The following is a 22771-nucleotide window of genomic DNA, read 5'->3' on the forward strand; positions in this document are numbered from 1 at the left end:
TACCTGTTTACTTTATTCTCTTATTTTTTTATAACTATAATGATCATATAAAGATGTGCCTTTACCTCACTGGTTGGAGAAAAAGCTTCTTATATTCGTTAGCATAGCTAGCTAACCAGATGCTAATAACAACAAAGGTATTGACTGTATGATCAGTATGACAGATGAGCAGATCGCCACTGGGCTTTCAACTAAATTCACAGCCACGCAAAAACTGCGGCATGTGTACGGCTCCTTATGGGTACTGCCATTTTTGGAAGTGCCGGCGGAGCGGCGTTCTGGTGCTCCCCGTCAGAACTGCACCCATGCTGTCAGACGAGACCCTGACCTTGGCCAGGAAAAACAGGCACTCACTTGTTTAATTATTTTTCGGTCTAGATTTCTTTAATTTTTTGCGTGTGTTTATAAATTACCTAGAGGGCCACACCAAATGGTCTCGCGAGGTTCCCCACCCCTGATGTAAAGCATGTGCGTGTTATGCTTTATTTGAATATGTACCACAAACTGTCCAATAAAGCTACTACAAAACATCCTGCAGTTAGTTACTGTCATTTGTAGGTGTTACATGTCATTTACAATAACTATTTTTATTTGGCTAGTTTAATGTTTACACATTAGCAGTAGTGCTACGTTGAGTTAAGTTATACTGTTTAATTCATTTATATTGTCTGTTTGTGTATTTCTTATGTATTCTTTCACTTATTCAGCAGTTGGAGTAATTCATTCTATTTTAAACATCAATGAATGGCTCTTTGATTTGACTTTGGTTTACCTTTGAGCGAAGCAATGTTGCAATGTCTGTTTTCTAACACGGTGCAGCCCTAATGAGTGCACTGTAGCAGTGAAAGCATTGCTCTGTTTCATTACATGTGAATACAATCAAAATGTCTGGTCACTTACACCAGTGAATAATCCTGATAAATAACGGTGCTCTCAATATTATCAAAAAGAATCGTGATGATCATTTTTGGCAGGATAATGTGTACATTTCTTTAGCAAGATTGCAAGGAAAGGTCATTTTGAAAAGTAATGGAAAGGGTTAGATATCTGAAAAGGTAATATGTAAATGAATTTAATGTAACTATTAAAAAGACGTTTCTTTTCATATAACCCCGACCTCTCCACGTTTCTAAGGAGGACACGACACAGTAAGTGCAGAGCAATTCATTGTCAAATAGCAGAAAACAATACAACAGCCACGCGCTAAAAAGTGGTTTAAATAATGTTCACCCAGCTTCCCATAATCCCTCACTTCAGGCTCTCAGATCACATGACGACATGAGCAGAGCATACACACAATGGCGCATCACTTGTAGAAAAACACACACACACCAATCCAACATTATTTTACCGATCACATCCTCACCCACACACACAGGGTGACATCATCAGCCATCCCATGTGCTCTATTGCTTTAAGAGGACCCATCTGCTGCTGTGAGACATGCAGCGCAGGTACAAATAGTGCCCCCCCCCCCCCGCCATAGAAAAAGCCCATTGCATGCTTTTCTGAAACGCGCTTCCATGTCGTCTACACACCATCTGAATACATGTGTCATAGCAGACTAAAAGGAAACCCCTCAGACTCAACTGTGAGATATGGAAGTCCATTCCTGCCGTGAAAGTCCCGATCACAAAACACCGACTCTTAAAGATCTATTTTAAAAGAGATACTTTCAGTCATTTTAATAAAACGGTAAATCTCTAAATATGGCGATGAAACTCAATATTTGTTATGACTAATAAAAAAAAAGTTTTACTTAAATAAATAAAAAGTAATTGTATTAGGTTAGTTGGATATTAGGTTGGTATTTTTTCTTTCAACCAATTGCTTTCAACTAACATCATACAATTTAGTCTAATCTGTTGACAAAATGAATTTAAAGTCAACCTCTAAATGTTTTGTGTATAGATATATTTATAAATGTTACTACAGTCAATGGTTACACATACAATTTGACCTCTTAATAAATAAAAATCAAGATTAAGATTAAAATAAATATTTGAAGGCAAATTTAGCAACCTATATTAACTTACATTTATAAAAAGGCCCGTCATAATTTTTGACTGAATCTAAAATTAAGATTCTTTAGGTCAATAAAAGTAAAATAAATGTTATCCTCGCTAATTCTCTTGTTTGTTGAAAGTGTTTTTTGTTAACATTCTTGAGTCTCATTTCTGGGTGGTAACGGGCTTCCATATTTCTACCCCATGTGCCAGGACACTTATAAAAAAGAAAAAGAAATATTGTATGGTCCAGGCTACATTCACACAAACAGCATTGTGGAATTATCGTGGCAAAATAAAACATATTTTGTCCATAAAATCTTCATTTACATTCATTTGAAATGACAGCATTTTGGATATTGTGTTCGCTGGAAGATGTTTAGCCCTGTGCTTCTATTGGAAAAGTCCCTGTGCGGCTGCAGCGACTCGGCTGCACACGTGTGCATCATTCTGTGTTCTGCTAAAGAGCCACGCAGCTGCTAAGTCTATTGCATTGGTTTCAGAGTGCGTGGGATGTTTAGTTCCATGATGACGGAGGCGTCCCTCCCCGGTGAGACTTTGCATTCAAGGCGTTTCAACAGTAAACCGGTGACATCACTCTTCCCATCCGACACACACACACACACACACAAACAAATGATCTGTAGGTTCATTAAAGCGCTGGATCAAACATCTCGTAAGGTGCTAAAGGTATTCAACATAAGCGGTGAACATGTAACAAGACTCTTGTGTTTGTTCCACAAAATGCATCACTCATATATTCACACATTTCAACGAGCAAAATATGCACCTAAAAAGTAAAAATACATTTCTAAGAAGAAGTTAGGCGATAGAGAGATGAAGCAGACATATCATTCAGCTCGGTCTTTGGTTAGGTGAGAAGCCAGCAGCACTTTAGAGAAGCCTCAGAAACATTTGGACAGGATCCCTGAAGAGCACCTGATTCACTTCAAGCGGCGAAGAGTCCACAGAGAAAGGGCCAAGGGGGGAGGGGGTCTGGTGTGGAGGCCCTTGGTAGGTCACACTGCTGGTTTACAGAGGGAATGTGAAGGATGCTGGTGACGGCAGGGAGAACATCCACTGCATCCACTGGTGGAGAGTCAGTTCAGTCTTCACGCGGGAGCGGGAAGACTGAAGGTACCCTCGGAAGCATCGGAGAAAGTGAAGACCTGCGGAAAGGAAGGCGGCGGCTCCTGCAAAGCAGCGGGTGAAACGGAGCCCCTTTATTATTCGCAGAGTGCTGGGACTCCTCAGTCAGGTAACAGAAAACAGAGTTCTCCCTCCAGGGGCGAAGCGCCTCTCACAGCAGAGGGGGGGCGACTCTTTCAGGTTCCGTGGTGGTGTGGGTCTGCAGCCTGCCGGAGGCCTTCATCTCTTCCCTGACTTCATGTAGGACGGGATAGCCCCTCGGGCGGTCAGGCCTTCGAAGCGTTTGTAGGTGTAGTTGATGAAGACCCAGTCCTTGTTCTTCAGGTCGGCCTCCGTCTGGTTGGACACCGGAGCGACTGAGGGGAGAAGATGCTTTAGCTTATTGCAGACGGCACAACAGAGGAGCAGACGGTGCAACTGAAGGAGCGGCGTACCTGTCGGGGTGAGGATATCCGAATCAGGGAACTCGTCAAAGTTGGAGGTGTCGTCGATGCTTTTGATCTCGATGGGGATGGCAGCAGGCCTCTCTCTGAAGAGGCGGAGGGGATGTGAGAAAGGTGAGTGGGACAATCACCAAAGAGAAACCATGCATTTGAGAAGTCATGTTTGCCTGGAAACTTAACCAGGTTCCAGAGCAGCTGAGTGGCAGTTCCTATCGTCACTTGAGAGAAAGCTGCTGTTTCTGGCAAGCCGCTCGGGCCGTTTAAACAAGCAACACGAGCATTGCAAAAATAATTCTGAATCAATATTTAGAACGTAGCCGTGTAGCTGAAGGGCCCTGCTCACCCTGTCGTGTTACTTTCTAATGAATGGCTGCTAGCTACACTTTATCCTTCACGAGATTGTCCCGAATAATGCAACGTGTTCTCGAGCTGAGAGACGAGCACATATCTGTACCAAGGTCTTCTGGAAACCCCGAGGTTACCAACTGAACCAGATGTCAAACGCTTGTTCCCGATTAATACATTGAGCACATTCCACACAAGTTGAAAATAAAAGCACCCTGATAGAACGGCAGTCTGTCCCCCTTCGATTGTTGTACACTGAATTATATTTTTATTATTATATTTATACCACATTGTACATTTAGAAAAACTGGTATCAAGGTAAATGTATTGTTTGCAATAACGCCCAGTAGGTTCTCAAAGTGCAGCAATATGTATTTAAACCACTACATGATCAACAGTAGTGGTTTAAATACATATTGCTGCACTTTGAGAACCCACTGAAGTCAGACTCTGGACGGAGACACAACTCCAAGCTACAACATCTCTAAGATAAAGAACATATTTGAAATGTCTCCTTGTGATAACTGTCCTCGACCATGTAAAAGCCCCCACCTGATATGGTCGTAGTCCACCCCCTCAAAGAAGGGGTTGGACTTGATGTCCTCCACCCCCACAGCACCGATCCTGTGCTCCTCCTCACAGCAGAACCTGAGAACAACACGGCACATTAACATCACACAACTCGTAACTCGGGGCAACCCTTTCAGGCGCCCCTCGACGCGTTGGAGAAACAAAACGCCCTCATTGTCGTTATACAATACTAACAGAGATATGTGTTATGAATGCACAGAGAGAGAGAGATCTTGCCTGAGGATCAGATCTTTGGCCTTCTCTGATATCGGCACTTCGGGGGGAAACGTTAGCGTCTCTCTCCAGTTCATCACTTTCCTGTACGTCTCCTGAGGCGTCTCCGAGCAGAAGGGGGGGTACCCTGCACACAGGGAGGACAGCAGCATCACCAACTGTCCCTTGCAACCACATCAGCCTGAGGGTAAAGAAGCTCGAGGCAGCCTTACCTATCAACATCTCATACATGATGACACCCAGGCTCCACCAATCACAGAGCTTGTTGTATCCATTCTGCATGAAGACCTCTGGGGCGATGTAGTCGGGGGTTCCCACTGTGGAGAACGCCTACGAAAGGGACGGGAGACAACAGTTAGACTATTAAAAGCTGTTTGCTTTGAGCTAAAAGATGAAGATAAATCATTTATTCACTCTGACCCTAACTTCAAAAAGGGGCCGTTTTATTCTCCTGTAGTGTTCTATAGGGTTTAGTGCATGTAGATGGTCTGCAAAGGATACCATCCCTGTGACACTCGCGCTTCTATTGGCTAGCGCTCCAACCTATGGCTCCAACACATTGTACGTGATAGGCTAAGGGGCAGGACATCATCTAAGCGGTTGACCAATCACAACAGAGCCGGCCAGCTAACCAATCAGAGCAGACTGGGCTCTGGTTTCAGACAGAGGGTGAAAAGAGGTGCTGCAGCACAGGCAGTATGAGGAAAATAAAGAGCTTTTTGAACATTAAAGCATGGAGACATGTAGAGACACTACATACTGATATACACCTGAACATCAGCAGGAGAGGACTCTTTAAAGTAGAGACACTACATACTGATATACACCTGGACATCAGCAGGAGAGGACTCTTTAAAGTAGAGACACTACATACTGATATACACCTGAACATCAGCAGGAGAGGACTCTTTAAAGTAGAGACACTACATACTGATATACACCTGAACATCAGCAGGAGAGGACTCTTTAAAGTAGAGACACTACATACTGATATACACCTGAACATCAGCAGGAGAGGACTCTTTAAAGTAGAGACACTACATACTGATATACACCTGGACATCAGCAGGAGAGGACTCTTTAAAGTAGAGACACTACATACTGATATACACCTGGACATCAGCAGGAGAGGACTCTTTAAAGTAGAGACACTACATACTGATATACACCTGAACATCAGCAGGAGAGGACTCTTTAAAGTAGAGACACTACATACTGATATACACCTGACCATCAGCAGGAGAGGACTCTTTAAAGTAGAGACACTACATACTGATATACACCTGAACATCAGCAGGAGAGGACTCTTTAAAGTAGAGACACTACATACTGATATACACCTGAACATCAGCAGGAGAGGACTCTTTAAAGTAGAGACACTACATACTGATATACACCTGAACATCAGCAGGAGAGGACTCTTTAAAGTAGAGACACTACATACTGATATGAATGGACCTGAACATCAGCAGGAGAGGACTCTTTAAAGTAGAGACACTACAAACTGATATACACCTGAACATCAGCAGGAGAGGACTCTTTAAAGTAGAGACACTACATACTGATATACACCTGAACATCAGCAGGAGAGGACTCTTTAAAGTAGAGACACTACATACTGATATACACCTGAACATCAGCAGGAGAGGACTCTTTAAAGTAGAGACACTACATACTGATATACACCTGAACATCAGCAGGAGAGGACTCTTTAAAGTAGAGACACTACATACTGATATGAATGGACCTGAACATCAGCAGGAGAGGACTCTTTAAAGTAGAGACACTACAAACTGATATACACCTGAACATCAGCAGGAGAGGACTCTTTAAAGTAGAGACACTACATACTGATATACACCTGAACATTAGCAGGAGAGGACTCTTTAAAGTAGAGACACTACATACTGATATACACCTGAACATCAGCAGGAGAGGACTCTTTAAAGTAGAGACACTACATACTGATATGAATGGACCTGAACATCAGCAGGAGAGGACTCTTTAAAGTAGAGACACTACATACTGATATGAATGGACCTGAACATCAGCAGGAGAGGACTCTTTAAAGTAGAGACACTACATACTGATATGAATGGACCTGAACATCAGCAGGAGAGGACTCTTTAAAGTAGAGACACTACATACTGATATGAATGGACCTGAACATCAGCAGGAGAGGACTCTTTAAAGTAGAGACACTACATACTGATATACACCTGAACATCAGCAGGAGAGGACTCTTTAAAGTAGAGACTACATACTGATATACACCTGAACATCAGCAGGAGAGGACTCTTTAAAGTAGAGACACTACATACTGATATACACCTGAACATCAGCAGGAGAGGACTCTTTAAAGTAGAGACACTACATACTGATATGAATGGACCTGAACATCAGCAGGAGAGGACTCTTTAAAGTAGAGACACTACATACTGATATGAATGGACCTGAACATCAGCAGGATATGCCCTCTATAAATTGAGCTGTATTTTCATTTGAGTCATACATAATTAAAGGCCGGGGCCAAACTGCTGTCGAGTGCTCAGACCTACCAGCTGCCTTCTGTTCCTCTTCCACGTCTCTGCTTTCCTCTTGGAGTTCATGTTCTGGAAGGCTGAGGGGACAGAGAGCGCTGATGCAGTGAACAGGCTAACATGTGGGGCCAGATATTTCAAATACTTTTTATTATGTAAAAAATAGAATAAACACATATTGATAAAAAGATAAACAAATGTGCTAGAGATGAGATCAGTGGAAGGTGTGCCCTACTTTGTTTACTGAGGTCGCTGGCGCTGGGCAGGCTGTGGTTCAGGTTCTTGTAGAACTCTGTGCGGTGCGCTCTCTTCAGCCCGGTGCACAGCCCGAAGTCTGACAGCTTCACGTGACCCTGAGAACACAACACGCTGTTAGAGCTGCTGCGCACGGCGAGCGTTAAACAGTATGGCCGCCCTGACTCTCACACATCTCCGTGAGGAGCAAAGTATTCATATCATAAAGAGCTCATTTAAGTGTTCTGTGTTTGCTCGCGGTTCACAATAATGGCCAGAATGATAAGAATTATTTAGATGTATAAAGATTCTTCATCACAATTATGAATCGATTTTGTGAAAACAATGTATTGCACTTTAAATAAATGTAGCACCGATTTATTTTTCATATAAGAAAAAAAGATTGCAATATTTCTATTTGTGCAATATGTATTGTGACACAAGATAAATAAAGTATTATTTAGGAACGATGGATCCTATTTAAAGTTAAACGCAGCAACCTGGTGCATTTTAAGAGTGAAATAATAGAGTTGGAGAGAAATAACGAGGCTAGATTAAGTCAATGTTGTGATTATAATCACATTTGTTCAAAGGAATTATACATAAGGTCACACTCTCATAAGTGTGGGAAACTAGAAGCTTCGTGTTTCAACACCATTTTGGTTTCAACACAAAATTGGATCCATTTCGCAGCACTTTTGTATGCTAGACTTAGGGGGGTGAAAAAGCTGATATGTTTTCATAAAGGGTTTTTAAATGCCCTTAAGTTCACAACACCAACTAATGGGAAACTGCTGTAAAGTAAGCGTAATAAAAAGCTGAATATGGTGTATGATGATGATGATGATGATGATGGTGGAAGGCCTCACCCTGGAGTCCAGCAGCAGGTTGTCTGGTTTGATGTCTCTGTGGATGAAGCCCAGCTGGTGGATGGAGTCGATGGCCAGCACCGTCTCAGCGATGTAGAACTGAGTGGCCTCTTCTGTCAGAGTGTCCTTCTTCATCAGCAGGGTCATCATGTCTCCTGCAGAACAACGGCACACACAGCAGGATGTCAGAGGCATGGACACAACGGACCTGCTGTCTGACTCACTCCACAATTTAACACTGGACGTCGTATATGTTTTAAAAAACATGCGAATCGATGCTTTTATTACATATAGGCTGGATTACTGCAATCCCCTGTTATCAGCTGCCCCACCACGTCCATCCAACATCTTCAACTGGTGCAAAATGCTGCAGCCTAGGGATGCACCATAGACTGTATATAAAGGGATGCACCGATACATCGGTGAGACATCGGCATTGGCCTTTTTCCGCCATCCGTAAATAAGGTATATACAGTAAAACATCGGTATCGGCAAAATTGTTACTCCAAACATCGGCGGACATTTTTTATATCGATGCATCCCTAATGTTAAGAAAAAAGGACCATAGTACTCCAATTTTAGCAGCTCTACCGTGGTTTCCAGTGAAGGACATAATTGATTTTAAAATACTTCTTACTTTCAAATCACTAAACGAACGGTCAGGCATCATTGTACCGGACAGATGTTTGAATCCACTACTGCCCTTCTAGAACACTCCGCTCCCAGGGTGCAGGTCTGTTAATGGTGCCCGGAGTCTGCAACATTCTTAGCTTTTTACTTTTAAGGGTGCGCTCAAGACCTTCCTTTTTAACTATGCTTTTACGAGAGCTGGTTTCAGATTATTCCCTATTTTCGTCCTCCTGGTTCTCACATTTTATGGCATTTCATTTGATTGTTTCATTGTATTTCTTGTTGTCTTTTGTTGCATCTTAATTCATTCTATTTTACACTCCATCTCCGCATGCGGCTCTTTGCCTAGTGTCATGCGGCTCTTCAGTTCATATCGAATTGTATATGTGTGAGTTTGGGGGAGAGACACTGACTCCTGACTAGTGTTGCACGGTGTACCGATACTTGAAAGGTACCGCGATACCCTGCCGTTAAAAACGTTACGATTCCTCCGTTTCATTAGTATCGGTACTTTAAGAATGACGGGGGAAAGTACTCCGGTGAGAAAGCGCCGTTTTAGTAAGAGCCGTGTGTGTTCAGCGCTCTGCTTCCACTCCCTGCACTGCAGCCCTGCCTGCAGTCCCTCCCTCTCAAGCACGCTCAAGTGCCTCCCCTCTCGTGCACGCGCTAGCTGCCAGAGCTTAACAAGTTTAAAAGTTTGTGTTATGGTTATGGTGTGAAATAAAGCACAATAATTACATTTAAGACTGTTTACCTTTTTTAAAGAAAAGTATCGAAAAATAATCGGAATCGCAATTCTTGACTTGGTATCGAAACCAAAATGTTGGTACCGTGACAACACTAGGTCCTCCTGACAGTTACACCTGATATTTAGTAGGTCTGTTAAGTATTGAATGCTGATAATTCTGCCGTAATTTGGCCGGTCAAAGTGGTTTGGGCTCGGATAAAATCGCTCCGTTACTTTCGTCCCGTGTTACTTTCGTCCCGGCTCTCCCTACGTGTGTATGTGTGGTGTCAGGTGTCCGTATGAGAGCATGACAGTGCGTCTAAATTGATGTGGCCCAAGAGCCAATCACAATAATACCTGCGATGCAGTGAACCAATCACCTTTGAGGGGGGGGGGGAACCTATCGTTGATTAAACAGTATCCAGTGTTTCCCCTACCATTGTCTTGAAGGGGCCCCGCCAACGGAGCCCCGCCAACGGAGCCCCGCCTGAAATTCAAGGTGTTTAAAAGAAATATATGATTTTTTTTTAAAAATATATATATATATATATATATATATATATATATAGCACCAAATTGAAAATAATCTATAACTACTGTCACTTTTCACATTGAACATGTGCTCTTTTATTAAATAAACTAAACGCTTTCATTTTAAGTTGTGAGTTTAGTGTTTTTGACCCTAAGAAACACTGATGCATTAATCAATAACACTAATCCACAGCTCCTCTCTGAGTTAAAGAATATATCCCAATGCCACACAAAGGCATCAGTGACGTGGTTGAAATCTTGTCTCCAGAAAACAAAAAACTGAAACAAGCGGTATCAGTGACTGTGTTTGATGTGGCTCTTTGCAGTAACCTCTGACTGGTTGGCCACTCCTGCTCCATCTTATCTTTTCATTATTTTCCTGTAATTTTATGTTTCTGTAAAATCCACCGAGAATGTGCACAGGGGAGTCTCCCTCCGCAGCCGGTTGGCGTAGTTTTGGCCCAAAAACAGCAGCCCCGCCCCGTCTGTGCACACGGAGCCCGACTCTGGAAAAGCTTCACAAGTACGTCGGCACGCAAAGGCGCATAGCGACACAAGTGACGGTACGCATTTCAGATTTTTGCCGCGCATGCCTACCTGCGTATCAGTTATGTGCACCCCTGGTTATATTATATTGCTGTGAAAATATAACTGGATTTATTCAAGTTCTCATTAGTGTTAATTAAAATGAAAACGGTTGAGTCTTTTTTAGTCATCAGATTATATAGAACATTTCAGTCAAACTAGTCTAGCCAAAACCAATAATTTGTCATTTTAGTATATAAATAAATAAGATTATCTTGTCCTTATTTGATGAAAAACACAGATTGAATGATTAAGAAAGCAGCTTTGCAGAGTATCTGGTCAGGTGTGTGGTGTTTTTACCAGCTGTTTTGCCACATTGCTTCCCTTCTGATGAAACAATGCATTCGCTTTTTTTCTCCGCCTCATTGTAGCAAAAAAGGGCCCAAATATCACATCGTTTCTTTCCCCAAGCAGTGGTGGCGTTAGACTTTTTCGTTGTCAGTCATTTTGACGGACAGGATCGTAACATTTCCGTCATAATCCATTATTACCCGTCGAGTGCACAATGTATCACTCACTCGCGCTGACGGGGGGGTATTCGGTTAACGCGACCACTGCTCCCAAGCCCTGTTGTTGCTATTTTATTTTCTGTTAAATAAGTTAGACCCGAGTCTTCCTGCCAGTTCATATTGTGCCGCTGCCCGGTGTAACTCAAATGTACCGCCGCGCGCAGCACAGAAACAGCTGCTGCTCTGCCGCAGCACCGGAAATGGAACTGCTGGGAGAAAAACTGACCATCAGAGATTTAACGTTATCTTTGATAATATTTCGTCTCCTCATTTTTCGTCAACGAAAGTAAAGAGAGATTTTGTCATAGTTTTTATTTAGTAAACTACATTTTCGTCTCGTCACTTTTCGTCAACGATATTGCATGACGATTTCGTTACAGTTATTGTTTACTGCCGTCGGTGCCGTCTCGTCATCGGCTCGTTTTCGTCGTGGAAAAAAAGGTCGTTGACGAACATATTTCGTCATAGTTTTAGCCAACGAAATTAACACTAGTTCTCATCAAAAACTACATTTGAAACAGAATATGGTATAATTCATGTTGGCCCAATACTATTTTTTATAATAATATGAACGTTAGTTTTTACTGAAATGATCAAATAAAGTCAACATTTCACAGTCTTTACTGAGCTGTGTGGGGTTTGTTCAACTTTTAAAAGATGTTTGAATGGTGATATACACAGTGATAGATGTTAAGGACTAACGTTTATAAGAAATACATTTGTATTGATTTTAAGATCTTTAGTTCATACAATCATACGTATTGGGATCATTGGTATTAATGTGGACCGGAGGGAGAGGGTGACGAGCATAAGTTTCACTTTCCTTTTTTATTTCAATTCCAACTTTGGTCATGAAGAATCTGTTTCTCTGTTGTCCTCGTTCATAAAGCAAAGCAGCAGCATCAGAGCACGGAGCAGAGTCTCCAGATGAGTTCACAGTAGTCCCTCGTTCTTATTGAACATCCATGTTGTAGTCCGCTGTATAGAAATCTGTGGTTTCCATGGTTTCCCCACAGCAGCAGACGCACATTCATGACGTCCGCTGGCGCATCATAAACACGTCGGATAGTGAAAGTACCGCAGTCTCTTCTCCTAAGTCCTTTTGAATTCTCATATCCACTATCCCTTAACCCCGTGACCTTTCACTCAGAGGTCAAGGAATAGGAGATAGGGTTAGACGTTAGGAGCTGATTTTTGGATTACCCTGGTATTTAGTCAAGCAGGACTGGGCTGCTGCCAACTGGCTGCTAACAGCTAACAGCTAACAGCTAACAGCTAACATTAAAGCTGCAAAGTGTCCTTGGGCAAGACACTTCACCTGAATTTGCTCCTGTGGGTATTGTCCACAGTACATGACCATTACATGTATGTCTGACATGTATGTGTGATGTGTATCTGTAAAGCGCTTTGGGTCATGGAAAAAGCGCTATAATAAATATAAGGAATTATTATTATTATTATTAACTAGTTCTACTCGTGCCAATTAAAACACAGATCTGTTGTTGACAACGTAGCATTATCAGGGTCAATCCTGGACGTTTCATTTGAGGTATATAGCGTCCTTTCAGATCGTGTCACTAAGCACCGTCTAGGCACGGTTCATGCTGGAGTTTCCAAGCACGGATCCCCAGACCTGCGATACTGTAGAGAAAAGAGTAACTTCGTACTTTCAGTGACATCAACTTGGAATGGGAGAATTGGCTCTTCTGACATTCCCACTTGAGGAAAGGTCCCAGAATCACTGTTTAGTTTGATCTAATGATCGTACTTATCTTCATGGGGGAGTGGAAACTAACATTAGTTCCTCCAGTTGGAAAATTCATCAACCGATGAGTTAAAAACAATGATTAGACGTTGACGATCTAACCTGGTTGGAAGCAATGTCAGCGGTCTGAGTCGAGGGGGCATACCTCCAGGCAGGAACTCCATGATGAGGTAGAGGTTCATCTTGTCCTGGAAGCTGTAGAACATCTTCACCACCCACAGGCTGTCTGCCTCCACCAGAATGTCCCTCTCCGCACGAATATGACCAACCTGAAGACAGAGAGCAGGAATCCTGAAGTCAGATGGAATACCTTTTAAGACCTTTTTAAGACCCTTTCCATACATTTTAAGACCTCATCGCCACTTCCAGTTCTAACCGGTTACATTGGCGACACACTTTACCTCACATTTACTATACAGTATGGATTGTAAGATAGCACACTAAACGGCGTGTGATAGAACAAAGCACAAGAGAATGAATTGTGTGACTAACCCAATGCAAGGTGTATTAGAAAAAGAAACCATTAGAAAGTAGTATTTGATTTAGGCATTGTTCCCAAGAGATAAAACAAAAAACGATATATATGTTAAAAGGTCCCATGTCATGCTTTTCCGGTTATCACCCGTCCCCTTGTGTGTTATGAAGGTGTTTCTGCATGTAAGCGGTCTGCAGAGTCAAAACCCTCAAAGTGCACCCTGTAGCGAGTAAAACTCTGACACAGAAAATACCTCCCCAAAACGCCTCGTTGGTGAAACGTCATCATCCATTTGATTCTTCTGGGTACGAGATTACATAAGCACGTACCCGGAACTAAATTGACCAATCCGCGGAGCCGTTACGTTAAGCCCCCGCTGAATGGTCCAAATTGACCAATCCACGGACTTCCTCACACACAGGCTCTGCTCAGGCAGCTCTGCTGATCTCTCCTCCCTGGCTGCAGGCTGATAACAGACAGTTGGGATCGCGGCGACATTCTCTCTGCAGACCCATTCTCACAGCGCTTATCAACCTTTTTCTTACCTAATATCAAGCCACACTTATTGTTTTTACTTCGGCTGTGACTTTGTGTGTGCTCAGGGTGAGTTTGGCTGTGTTTCGCTGTGTATCGCTAAACAAGGAAATCACACGGAGCTCAGCGCGATTCACAACGTCCCGACCAATCAGAGCACACTGTGCTCACAGGGAGGGGGGGGGCTGGAGCTGTTGGAGCTACAACGAGCCGTTAAAGGCAGAGAGTGAAGTTCAGTGAATACACGCAGTTTACAGAGATGCTGAGAAACCAATGTGAGTTTGGAAATGGCACAATATAAATCTATTCTAGTAGACCTCAACAATGGAATTATGATCAGTGGAAATGGCCATGACATGGGACCTTTAACACTTTTCTCGTTCTTAATATAGACTTTATTTAGGGTCGATATGTGTTGACTTTACTTAAAATAGCAGATCTCTGTGACCGGATATAGTTCGGCTTAGTGAACGCGTGTCTCTTCCTTGGAGGAGCAGCATCGGCCGGACCCCGCTGCTCCTCCGTGCAGTCACTGGAGGCAACATGTCGCTGCAGTAAATCAAAGGGTGTTTCATGTTGTCGTTGCTGTGGACCTTCTTAATACCTTGGAAAATGCCGTTTAATATTTTGAATAGCCTTAATTTTCGCTAAATTGATTTATCAACTTTTAATACTTTTTAAGACCCCGCGGACCCCCTGGAGAGGGACACTCACGGGGTCAAATGTGTGGTCTGATGCAGCAGCATCCTGTCACACAGAGTTCTGCCTCACCTGTTCCTTCTCCAGCATGTCTGCTTTGCGGAGGATCTTCATTGCATAAACATGACCGGTGTCTTTCTTCTGCACCAGGCGAACCTGGAGGCCAAAAGGACAATGTTAACAGAAACACTCACAGAAAGTCGATCAAAGGAAGAAAGAAAACCTGTTAAAAAGTAGTATTGTAAACAGATTCATGTAATAAGAAAAGGGTGTATATGACCTGCTCCATCGAAATCAGTCGCATTGACCCCAAGACACATTGAGTTGTATACACTGTTGGAAAGAGGAGATTCCCAGCTTTCTAATGATATCAGGATTGTTGTAGTTGTTGTTGTACTCCAAATATGTCACATTATATAAGACTGTCACCGAGTCATCATTATGAGAAAAAGGCCTTCAAAGTTTTCTCTCCTCTGGAATCCATCGATCTGATTGGTTATTAGCAAAAGATCAAAATACTACGGAGGGAAGATATTTTCGTTTGGATTTCTGGTCTAGGGGGAAGCTCACTAGTGTGTGTGTGTGTACGTGTGTTTGTTTGTGTAATTTTGCATTTGTGTGTATTGTGTTTGTTTCCCGGGGAAAACCCTGACGAGAAACACCGGCTGTTGTTGTGCCTGCTGTGACGTTACATGACACGTCACTTGTTAGACTTACATACTCAGTACTGTGGGCGATCCCCACAGGAGCCATTTGGGGTGAAGTGTCTTTCCCAGGGACACAACAACATGCTGACTGCAGTGGGGTTTGAACCTGTGACCCCCTGATCAGAACACCAACGCACTGCGCCACACGCCTCCCACTGTGACGTAAAGTTACTCCGTTCTCCTCTTGTAATTATGCCGAAGCTTCAAAGTTGTATTTATCATCTGAATTTGCCGAAACAAGTTTAATATTCTGAAAGGCAAGACTTTGTTTCATTGAAACCAGATGAAAACAAACTGTAACGGACCCTGCCGTGTTATCTATGATTACTCTACGCCTTGCATTCATAATGTCAGCCGGCGCTGCGGAACAGCAGAGTGCGAGTGAGAGCCGTCTTCGTCCCTTCACGAGCTTCAAACATGTGTTTATCGTGTGATTTTGGAAATAAAAGCTTCATATTCTGAAAGCCAAGACTTTGTTTATTAAAATTTTTTTTTTAAAAACACTCAAACCCCGAAAAACTATTTCTTTACGCAAATCCACGTTTATTTTGAAATGAGCCGCTGCGACTTCCGACTGATTTCGATAGAGCGCGTCACAGATGTGCATCTCAGACACAGGATGTACGGAGCAGCTGTCTGTCACTTGGGGGGCAGAGTGCTATTACACACCAAGGGAAGCCATGCTACTCATATCAGTCAGACTCAAGAATGATCTTCCTGGTAATATTAACCGAACGCCGACAACACACATTATAATATATAGATAACATTTGTTTTCCTCTTTGTGCCATTGTGATCCAAGAGTTTGATCTTTAATGCTTTCAAAACGCACACAGGAATCATGTTCGAAATATTTATGTAAAATATGTTTACCTCTCCAAAAGCTCCTCGGCCAATCACCTTCAGGGACTCAAAGTCCTCTAGACCCAGTCGAGTGCGTTTCAGCCGCAGAAACTCGGTCTCTTTCCTCGCATGCTGAGAGCGCCGGATACGTTTCTGCAGAGCAACGGTCACGTCAAATAGAAGATGATATAAAGAATATTTTTGCACAGGTGACAGTTCAAACACCTACAACTCTTAACACTATGACAGGAGAGAACAAATTATCTTGTACAGCCACAAAGCATGCTGGGAAAAAAGTGTTTGTGACTCACCTCTTCATCTGCCAAGCCTTCCTGATCCATCACTTTCTCCAGCTTCTGCTGCCTAAAGAGATACATATGACACATCAGCACATCCCATCATATACGAGGGCCCTGCTAAGGATGCTTCTGACACTACACACGTTTCATTGTTAAACTCAGAGATATCTGATACATATCAGTCAAAATGATGAATTGTAAATAATACTTGAATCACTCGACATATACTTAAACTCAAACAATCTTTTTTCTATTGATTTAATTTAATTATTACATCTCATCATTATCTCAGAAAGACAATTCACATTTAGAACAGTACGACTGTTATAAGCTCGGGGTCTAGAGTTTGAATTCTTGCCAGTGAGCCGGTTTTAATGTTAAGCTTTTAAAGTGATCATTTAGAGATTTCCCTCTAATGACCCTCAAACCCACATCTGTACGAACTCAACTATTGTGTACCGTCATCATCATCTTATTATCACTTATCTGCTACAGACATGAGTATACTCTGATGAAACTTGTCACAACAGGAAGTGGTCTTGTCTCATCACAATTCTGACACAAGCCACCCCCCCCACCCCACAATGAAATGTTTATATTGTGTGTTGCAGCGGTTTGAGGCTTTAAGTTGCTGCGGTGCCAGTCAGCTCAGGCTTGACCATTTGGATACTCTAACCCTACAAGTGGATCAGAATAGCAGGGATAAATCTGATGGCCCCTTTGAACATCTCATTTAAACCGGCCTAAGTCCACGGGGGGGGTGCTATAACGGTTTGCCCCATGATTGACTTTGTAACACTGTTGTTACTGTGATAAAAGAAGGTTTTGCTTCTAGCACCCACACACGGGCGAACTACTTTCCACACTTCCCTGTGAACTGCGTTAACATAGTAGATGGGCTGTCGTGTCGGTGTTTGGCAAGAAGCGCAAGCATCTCAGGTAAACTAAGTCAACACTAGGGTTGGGAACCGAAACTCGGTTCCAGATGAGAACCGATAAGAAAATGCTGGGTACCGGGTACCTATACAAAATACACAATTTCGGTTCTGCTTAGCGGTTCCTAAACGCGGTAGACCCTGTATTCCACCGGGTCCGTCTGCGCCGCGGTGACCCGGTGGAATACAGGGTAAGGGCGGACTGGCCATCTGTGTTCTGGAAAACCACAGAACGGCCGGTCATCAGCGGTACGCTGACAGCCGGCACCGCCCTTAGTTTTTTAAACGGCATCATGTAAGTTGCGTTGACAGGCGACAGAGGTCCACAGTTGCCCCGCAGCGAGGCTCCCCCCGCCCTCCCGTAGACAGTTCACGAGCTCAGTCACTTCATAACACCAAAGATGGGTCGCGGTAAACGCTCTGAAGTGAGGCTCCACTACACTAAAAAAGAAAAAGACAAGGCACAGAGCTATGCCTGTGGCAAGTTAGTAGCTTGCCACAGGCATAGCTCAGCTATTGTGTAATACATTTGTATTGCATGTATTTTTTTTTATTTGTAAAAATGTCAGTTAAAGCTTAAAAGAATAAAGATATTTTTGTTATCTAAACGTTTGACCTCTTTCTTTTACAATTTTGGAATCGAAACGGGGAATCGATAAGAACCGGAATCGATAAGCAGAATCGGAATCGATACATTTCAGACGATACCCATCCCTAGTCAACACTCCTCGTTTTTTTTGATGAAGATTAAGGATACAAATCGTAATGATAAACTACACAGAGTCTATGATCCAGATAGACTGTGTATAGTTTATCGTTAGCTTTCAGTTGTCCCTATAGATTTAAACTCGGTGTAATTCCCATGTTGGCTCGTTGTGGCATGTCAGATCACAATTGATGGGGCACCTCTATTTAACTAACTATTATTCATATTATTAATTTATGCAAAAGTTCATTGTGCAGCCACAGAAGAAAGACGGTGGGTCTTACCTCATCTCCCGCTCCTCGTGCTGGGCGATGAGGTTACTGTAGAAGTTCTCCAGGGTCACTTTGGCCATAGTGACGCGCTCCTTCGTGTGGTTGCTCATGGAGGAGCACGAGCTGGGGCTAGTCATTGCCATGCTTTACCTGGAGACACACACAGACGGTCGATAGGTGAGCGGATAGCATGCGTGCAGTAAATCACAACCCTGGTCAGACACGCTGTGGAAGCACACATCCAATCAGGAGGTGGCCACACAGCCAGGAAACACTGCACCACAGAGTGAGAAGGAGGGCCTTAAGGAGCAGCAGGATAGGCTGTCATGCTCAGATGCTAACACCCTTAGCTGGACGCTCAAAGATGTGAACTATGAAATGACTGACAGTTGGCCCCGGAAAAGAGGAAGGAAAGCAGCTGCCTCTGCCGTCTGAGAAAAGCCATGTTGATAACGTTGTGCAGTTATGAAGAAATAATGAGGACATCGGATTTGTGCAAGCACTGAAGGTGGAGTCCCTCTGCGAGCTAGCTCGGATGTGCGCCACAATATGTGTTTAATACTAATGCAGATTAATGGCAGTTAAACAAACATAATCATGAACAGAAATACTTCAGGTACAAGTATCAAGTCACTCGTTTGACAAATGTGTATTTTGCAATAGTGAAATTAATAGAAATGCTAAAAATAACTGCACAATGGGAGCATTTAGACCTGCAGCCTGTGCAGTTTTCCACATCTGGAGAGTCCCTTGTGAATATGGAGCCATTTGTAACTCGGTAACAGATTGTCGACTGGCCGAAACATGCAACTACTGGAATACATTTTAAATTGTATTCCTGCTTCAGGCGCCTGGGCAGGGTTGGAAGTCTTCCCAAAATGTAAAAGGTACACCCTTCGTAAGGTTGCTGGCGTGACTTTATGTCAAAGCGTCAGACCTCGCTGCCTCGCTTCAGTGAGCAGAGGCATCTTTGAGGAGGGGAACTCAAAAGGTTGGAACAGATTTCATCGTGGTATCTCACCAAACAGAGAACTTGAAATGCTTGTTCAGATATGATGAGCTGAAAAGGCATTACGTTGTTAATACAAAATGTAACTCAATGGAAAGCGTTCCCTGAATAACACCTTCAGCAAATATTTGTATGAGTTGATCAATAGTCAAATGTATTTGCAGTGGTGTATTGTAGTAGACGACATTTACTCAAGTATTGTACTTAAAGGTGGGGTATGTAAGTTTGAGAAACTGGCTCGAGATACACTTTTTGTTATATTCCATGTTATATATGCTCTTAACATCCTGATAGCAATGAATATCTGAAGTGCTTTGACAACAAATCCATTAAAAAAATGTCATCAGTGGAAGCCGTAGCGCTGTAAAAAGCACGACCAATCACCTGAGCCGGCCCGGCTAAAGTAACTGGATGGCCTACCTGCCTGTCAGCCTTCCATCGGGGCACAAACTTATCTCGTGCCCTCATTGGTCATGTGCGCATTCGTGTGTATTGGAGGAGGGGCTCTGTAAGGAAGTGGCAGATTTTCTCCGGTCGTGTATTTTCAAATTCTAGCGCACTCGAGCTGGTTTCTCAAACCTTTATGGACGATTTTGGGGTACTGTTACTTTACTTGCGTATTTTTATTTTATGCTTCTTTATACGTACGTCTACTCCACTACAATTTGGAAGCCAATATTGTACCCTTTACTCCACCACAATTATTTGACAGAATTAGTTTACAGAGTCACGTTATTGGCTAAAATGTAAATAAACGAATAAACATACATTTATGATTTTAAATAACTATATTATAGGTTAAAGATATTCAACAGCAGTCTATAAAGTAAATACAAGTGGTTTCACCTTTTACCGGCTGTGATGATTAATATAATATCAATAATCATAATCCATTAATTTAACATATGATCCTAAAATGGGATATTAGCAAGATAAGCACTTTTACCTTTGGTACATTTATTTTGATGCTAATACGTTTGTACTTTTATTTAAGTAACCTTTATAATGCAAGATTTTAGCAGACTATTTGTACACTGTAATATTTCTACTTTCACTTAAGTTAAATATCTGAGTACTCCTTATACCACTGTGTATTTGGGTTTGGGACAAAACGGTTTAAAAAAAGCTCATCTACATTCGGACAATGACAGTAAGTTAAGCTGGTAGAGTTGCTACTTTAATCAGACAGTGAAACGCTATTGGAATCGCTATTTATCTAACATTTACAAAATAATAATGGCAATATTACAAAATGTAACATCAAGTGTAATATCGTCTGAAGTTACAGTTGTAATTTACACAGAATGTAATCCTTTGGTGTGTTTCTCTTGTCAAAAACAGACTGCCCTGGCAAACGTCAACAACATGGAGCTAGCTCCCCAAGTAGTTAGTTTCGGTTGCAACGTAGCCATACGTGACATAAACTTACGTTACCTTAAGATATAAGATAATATAGAGAAACACTAACTTACCTTAACGTAACCTTGATTCAAATATAGTTTAGAATATTAGTTTCGATTTTTCTTGAACCCTTAGCCTCATAAACAAATGCTTTACCCTGCTATATTAGTTAGCTTGCTAGTTAGCCATTAAAGTTCCTGGCTGCGTCAAGTTACGCAGAGAGAGTATCAACTATACCGGATATGCGTTTCAAAATAAAACTGTCATTTATATGAATGACTGTTTCGTCGCATTTTCGTTATTTTTGAGTTTTATTTTGAAAACGTAAACTAGAAAAATCTATATTTCTTTTTGCACGTACTTTACAACTTGAAGTTACCCAAAGCGAATAGCTAAGGGAAAGTTAGCAAGTAAACGTTAGCCACTTCTCTGCTAAAATAGCTTGAGTCCTTTGTTTTAAACTGAACGTCATATAAAAGAGCAAGTTAGCAGATCATTTAGTAAGATAATAAACTAAAGAAAACGTTCAACATATTGTCTTCTAGTGCATTAATCCTGTATGTTTTTATAGTTGGTCTTTGTTCACTTACCTTGGTTGAAGGTGCGGTATCTGCCGTCTCTTCCTCTGCTCTGCCGAGGGTGCGTCACCATCAGTTTGAACTCAGTGTGACACCTAGTGGACAATCCTCCTCCTTCTCAGGTTCAGCCATGGATGTATAATAAGAACAGCAGCTTGCATTAGTGTTTACGCTACTGCCATCTTCAGGAGTTGGTTGATTCCTCAGTGTGCGATGTCCGTTTCCTCATCAGTCCTGTTCTCCTTTTAAACCTAACCTTTTTATTTCTTTCATCATATCATTTCCCTATAATACGTATGTCCTGCGACACATGCCCTAAGATTTGTGGTAACTAACATTTTTCACTCACAACAGCAGAATTCTTCCCTATAATCAGAGGTCCAAGAACTTGCAAGAAGTACACAGAGTATTTACTTAGGAAAAGTAGCAATACTACAGTGTAAAAATACTCAAAATCCTGCATTCAAATGTGTACTTCAAAAGTATCACCATATACTTCAAGTACCAAAGGTAAAAATACTCAGCAAGATATTATGATGAGAGGAACTAGATGTGTATTTAAGTTATTTAACAATAATAGTGTATGTAAACATAAGTCTAGATTTATATTTTAACCTAAATCAGCAAAGAAACTAGTAACTTAATTTTTAAAATAAATGTATTTGAGTCAAGAGTACAACATTTGCCAACAAAATGTAGTGGAGTAAAAGAATACAGTAGTAGAATTTGAAAACACTTTATTACTTTAGGTTACAATACAACACTGCCTATGTGAATGTGAAGATTACTCCCAGTCATGATAACCTCCACTTATTTATTCCCTCCTTCATTTCTCCCAAAACCAACTGTGCAGCAAATGTGTTTGTTGTGAGAAAATGTTGAAGCATCATAGGTAATAACTGTTCTAATTCATCAACAAATATATTCCATGTTTTATGATATATTTGTTTTTAATAGTTTACTGTACAAAATCTATAGGACAAAAATACAGTGTACATAACCCTATAGCACCAACGCAGGATGCTACACGGGCCAAACTGCAGGCTATGGCAACAGGCGTAGCAGTTGTATGATGATAATAATAATAACATAAAAGCATTCATAATAAATGACACACATTCATAAAGAAACTTTCAAAAACAAAGCTTACAAAGAGCTTCTGTTTTGTCATGTTTC

General features: G+C 41.9%; 1 protein-coding gene across 2 annotated transcripts; it reads right to left on the bottom strand.

The window, feature by feature from the left end:
• Window positions 1-1148: 1148 nt before the first annotated feature.
• On the bottom strand, window positions 1149-21773 carry stk38a (serine/threonine kinase 38a). 2 transcript variants are annotated; one of them, XM_034087249.2, is made up of 14 exons: window positions 21608-21773; window positions 18620-18757; window positions 16707-16758; window positions 16426-16548; window positions 14918-15001; window positions 13283-13406; window positions 8391-8545; window positions 7523-7640; window positions 7306-7367; window positions 4960-5077; window positions 4751-4874; window positions 4496-4591; window positions 3590-3684; window positions 1149-3511 (listed from the first exon to the last, which is right to left on the bottom strand). In XM_034087249.2, exons 2-14 carry the CDS (start codon window positions 18748-18750, stop codon window positions 3375-3377), a joined length of 1419 nt encoding a protein of 472 aa, XP_033943140.1. In that variant the 5' UTR covers window positions 18751-18757; window positions 21608-21773; the 3' UTR covers window positions 1149-3374. The 2 variants fall into 2 exon arrangements, with proteins under 2 accessions (XP_033943140.1, XP_033943141.1); XM_034087250.2 differs by lacking the exon at window positions 21608-21773 and adding an exon at window positions 21089-21175.
• Between the last annotated feature and the right edge of the window lie 998 nt (window positions 21774-22771).

This window comes from Pseudochaenichthys georgianus, chromosome 7 (assembly GCF_902827115.2).
Source record: "Pseudochaenichthys georgianus chromosome 7, fPseGeo1.2, whole genome shotgun sequence".
Taxonomy (NCBI): Eukaryota; Metazoa; Chordata; class Actinopteri; order Perciformes; family Channichthyidae; genus Pseudochaenichthys; species Pseudochaenichthys georgianus.

Coding starts and splice junctions, on each gene's coding strand:
- stk38a (XM_034087249.2), bottom strand. CDS start 18,750: ATGGCAATGACTAGCCCCAGCTCGTGCTCCTCCATGAGCAACCACACG. Junction 7,641..8,390: donor ACCTGCTGCTGGACTCCAGG/GTGAGGCCTTCC, acceptor TTGTGTTCTCAG/GGTCACGTGAAGCTGTCAGA. Junction 3,685..4,495: donor GTGGACTACGACCATATCAG/GTGGGGGCTTTT, acceptor CCGCCTCTTCAG/AGAGAGGCCTGCTGCCATCC.